General features: G+C 42.7%; 1 protein-coding gene across 1 annotated transcript in view; it reads right to left on the bottom strand.

Annotated features, from left to right (window-relative positions):
* Positions 1-5000, bottom strand: part of LOC137971442 (uncharacterized) — a 174297-nt gene that overhangs the window by 112690 nt on the left and 56607 nt on the right. Inside the window, 5 exon segments of the mRNA XM_068818269.1 lie at positions 1-15; positions 806-1900; positions 2475-2787; positions 3413-3604; positions 4812-5000. The exon segment at positions 1-15 is cut by the window's left edge and continues 654 nt beyond it; the exon segment at positions 4812-5000 is cut by the window's right edge and continues 139 nt beyond it. Coding sequence (XP_068674370.1) covers positions 1-15; positions 806-1900; positions 2475-2787; positions 3413-3604; positions 4812-5000 — 1804 coding nt within the window.

Raw genomic sequence — 5000 nt, forward strand, 5'->3', positions numbered from 1 at the left:
CCGCCGTCACATTGCCTGGTCATGACAAAAGAAAACAAAACGGTGCCATTTTTTTCTCATAGAATAACATAAAGACAAAAAAAATTAAAAAAAAGAATCACTATACATGATACTTGTGAGGCAGTGGATAGAAAAATTTATTCCTGCAACTGTTACAATATTTTCAGTAGTAAATCCCGTGCACGTTAGCAAAGGCTATTCGGTATTTGAGTAGCCAATCAGACCGTCACGCCTCCAACACTATCCACTGTTTTATTATATAATAACTTAAGATCACTGTTTTAGTATATACTAACTTAAGATATCTGCAGGTATCGTGCAATGTCTAAAAAGAGACAGAAATTTAGAATAAGAGGATTTTCATGCTCATACACCATATGTGGTGTCGCGTATACACAATGCTTAATTTCTCGGGTGAATACGGATAGCATGTAAAAAAAACCCAAACTGCAAGCAGGTTGGTTGTCCGTCAGTCGTAGTAGAGTTAGACTTGGGACAACGACGGCAAATCCGGCTAATAACTCATGCTAGCCCACATATAGAGCAGCAACTATAGTTAACAATTGTTAGCTCTTGTCTGGACGTGTATTGTTTATTTCCATATATTGTGATTCGGGCTAACATGGATCATATGCCACAAATCCAGCCAGTGGACAGAGTGAAATTTGAACCCGACGCAGACACATACAAACCCAACGCCTAACCACAGGACAAGGTCGCCTCCAAAATTACTGTAAATTACTGGGCTCCAATGAAAATCTAACGTTACCATGGGGGTTGACCCTTTGAAACGATACAAATTTACCTGCAACATCAATAGTAGCATTGACTGAATCCAGGTAAAAATCATCAACGTTTGCCAGTCCACCAGCATTCACCACAAAGCGTATCATATGTAGACTCACTGGGCCATGACCCGGAAGCTTAGTTGTGTGAAGCAGACCAAGTGACTTGATTGACAGGTTGGTGAACCGGAAGTGACCAAGCTCCTCGCCAAGTGAGTTTCCGCCGGACCAAAGAAAAAGCTTTCCATTTCTGTCGAGGGTGTAGTCCTCGGAGTCTAACAGCGTTCCGTTGATTTCCATATAGACTTCTCGCAATGACAATCTTCGAGGTACTTCTAAAGACGCGTTAAAATACACCAGTGTGTTAATAGGAAAGTATAAATCAACAAATTTGAATACAACGGACTGGAAACGCCCAATGTGAAGCACGCCGCTTCGATCACCTCGAAGGGTGTGTGCGTAAAACGTCACATTCTCACGCGAAGCGTCTCCGTAGAAAGCCACGTGCGAGTTGCCGTGAAGATGAAATTCGTCCAGGGTGTATTTGCTGGCTTCATGTAGCCACGTGACCGCACCGATGTATTTTGTATCGCTGTATATTCCCTTCATAAGATGACGAAGCCTTCCTTGGGATTTATCCACAGCCCACGGGTAAGCTAATCCGTAGTTATTTATCTTCAAAACTCGATATATCACTTTGCTCCCGTTTCTGGTCTCCAAATACACAGTTCCAGAGGCACCCGGTTCAACGCCACTGTCTCCTCCCTTTGTTGTGAGCGTTCCATTAAAATTAACCATAAATGTGTGGTAAATTGCTATGCGGCCACCTGAACCCCCTCCTCCGTGACTGGGAGACCCCGACCCTCCTTTGGCACTGATGGTCCCGTAGCCGTCAAACTCTTCGCAGTCTATCCAGACACTACCACCACTGCCTCCCCCTGCTGTGCTAGGCGGAGGGCCGTCTTCTCCGTCTGCTGATAAATGTCCATCAAGAATCAAATGACGTGTGACAATCTTTATGGCCCCGCCTCCTTGTCCACCAAGTCCACTTCGGGTAATCTGGTTTTTATACGGACCAACGGTGCTGGTGCGGTAATCACCGAAGTACAGGTTGCCTGACAGAGAAACAAATAGGTTCTTTAAAACGATTTTACCCCATGATAGCTTAACGAAAAAAAAAATGGAATATAAGCAGTATTTAATACCGAACCAAAAGGAAAACCTTTTGTTCCACGTACGCATTTTTGTAAATTCTCGAAAGAGGTTTCATCAAAGCAGAGTCAAGAATATAAACTGACAGACTGCCATATTTCAACTCGTGGGAAAACTCCTGTAATTCATACGTTATTTATACCCTTGTTGTTCATTTAGTAATGAAATTTCAAAATGACAAGAAACAGTCCCATTTAGGTGCGGTCTGCAGAGTTGTTGCCTAATAAATACGGACAGTAATACGGACAGTGTGATACTTGAGCTCACGTACCACATTCACAGCCAATTTGACGCAAAGGAAAGCTAATTACGATTTAACAGCACGCATTTAACATTGCTTAGACCGAGATGAATTTAATTGCTTGCGTACTGATTGATTGCGTGCGCCTGTTCTGACTGGCTTAAGTGTGGTTTTACGACACTCAACTTAAAATCTGTGTTTGGACTAAGTGATGTTATAAACTTCTTTCCCCATACCATAATGTAAACCGTATCCTCCAGCGCTGCCATAATCGAAGGGTTTCATGTAATCACCGTAAAACTGACCCACCCGAGTTACTCCATTTCCCCGCCCCCCAGTTCCAGCGTAGCCAGCCCCTGTGGCGCCTGATGTGCTCCCGGTCCCTTGCCCAGGTCCCTCGGATGTCTCAAACTCGGTTCCAGATCGTCCCTCCTTTGTAACGTAACCAGCATGATTATGACTGAGTTTTCCTCCCGAATTTATCCTAAGCAAATGGTCAATTGAGATGTGTAGCTTATTGTTTGATTTGAAGTGACCACCACCAAAGATCTAGTGAAAGAAGGGAAGAAAGAATATTATGGAATATAATTTCAGGTGAGTTCTTCATAAACAGATGACCCAAATGACCTGTGAAGTTAGAGCACCAATTATTAAAATTCTTATAGAAGAGGTTTAGCGAGCGATGCTTCGGAGACTTCAGTTAAAAGTGAAGAATTTACTAGTGACGGCGAAAACGGGGCGACTCGGGAAGGTTGTTTTTAACTCCAAAGCCACAGAATGTTTTAAAAAGAGTTCTGAATGTTTGCCATAAATGGAAACGCAGAACCTTGTTGACACTCTTCTCTTTTTTCGAATCACAGAACATTGCACTTTGCCACGCGAGAGCGCTATTCTTAATCAAAACAAACTTAATTGCTTCTGCATTTTAGGGGAACATTTCTTTGTCTCGTGGGTTCGAATTCAGGAATTCTGTTCAAAGTGGATTTGTACGATAATTTCTAACCCTGTTAAGTCTGGACTTCAATCAGACAACAAGGTTTGGAACCCAAATACTCTTTTTTAAAGATTTATATTTCCACTCTCATCTCTCAGGTATATTTACCCCGGTCTCTACGAGTTCTAATAACTGAGTTTCGACTGTTATGTCGGACTAAACTAAATATAGCACTCTCACCGTCAAGTTATAAAGAGACAAAACGCTCTCCAAGTTCTTGTCAGAAGAATGCAATTCGAACACTCCCCTGTCTTGGACGTGAAGGGACTGGAGTGAGTATTGCCCAGAGGCTGTGTTCTTGCCAAGACTGGAGTTTGAATCAGTAAAGAACGAGCCGTGATCAAAGACGAATAAGTCTTGAACGCCCCAAATCTATAAATAAAAAATAAACGCGAAGGTAAGTCAACATTTGTCACATGTCGTCTGCTGTTAGGGGTCAGTACCCCACCTTCAAAAGTGTATTATGCATTATCAGCGGGTGCATTTGTGGGCGTGTTTGCGGGCGCACTTGCGGGCGCGTTAATAGCAAAGAGGCTGCGCAATATACATTTGCAGTTCCAAGGCAAGAAAAATCGGAAAACGCCTCCCTTTCGGTTGCATTCCGTAGTCTACAAATGCCTGTGGTTTAACTCCCCAAGAGCTTCTCAAATCGTAGGCGAAAATGAAAGCAAAAAGATAAAAATTGACTAAAAATGAACTTTTATGCGCGTGTTTTCCTCCTGTGGCCCCGAACCTGTGCGTACGGCTTTCTATGCAGAAAATATGAAATTTGACCGCGATTTGACGAAACACTTAAATATAAAATTATAAATAGTTTGAACCCAGGAGTCATATCATAATTAAGTAAAATACGATCGTCCGGGTGAGTGTAGTCCTGAGAAGGACTGTTTGAGATGACATTGACTAAAGTTTCGACAACCTGAGTGGAAGTCATCTTCAGAGTCTGACTCTGAAGATGACTTCCGCTCAGGTTGTCGAAACGTCAGTCAATGCCATCTCAAACAGTTCTTCTCAGGACTACACTCACCCGGACGATTGTACTTTACCTAATTATGACACTTAAATATACCAAGGAGTCACTAACGAGGATTTTGCATCCAGCCTTTCATTATTAATTATTTGTCCAGAGTCGTGGTGTCCTTCGTCCCGGGAGATCATACTGCCTCTGTGATTATACCCAGTTTACAAATGGTTAGACTTTCAAATCTCGTCGAATGTGGATAATCACGCGTTGGACACGTATCACACCCTCGATATTAACACTGTATGACGTGAAAGAGGAGAGTATGTAGGTCCTCGTGCTGTGGTCTATATCTAACAGCATGTGGTCGGCCTGACTAGATTACGTTTGAAAGGTGTCTAAGGGAATGAGACAAGACAGCCATAGGTCAGACGTTTTGGCGAATTTTAGAAACTTAAATTACGACTAACTGATTGCAAGCAAGGAAGACATCGCACAGGCTGTGATTTAACAATCTATCGTCATCGGTCAGCTATGACATCATGACTGACCATCAATCTTGAAGAAATGGCAATGAGGCCGGACAGACATAATAGAAACAGTAAATGAGGAACAAACCTTTCCTGACGATTTAAAACTGACTGCCTGCAAGAATGCGCGGCTCGGCAGCATCATGCTTCCATTTTCGTAAACACGCAAGCCGAATGGAATGTCGGGATCAGTAACGGCGACAGAAATATTTTGATTGTATCCAACATGAAGAAAGCCACTCTTGTCCCCATAAAGTCGGTCGACATGAAAGCCAAC

The sequence above is a fragment of the Montipora foliosa genome, chromosome 9, assembly GCF_036669935.1.
Source record: "Montipora foliosa isolate CH-2021 chromosome 9, ASM3666993v2, whole genome shotgun sequence".
Lineage (NCBI taxonomy): Eukaryota > Metazoa > Cnidaria > Anthozoa > Scleractinia > Acroporidae > Montipora > Montipora foliosa.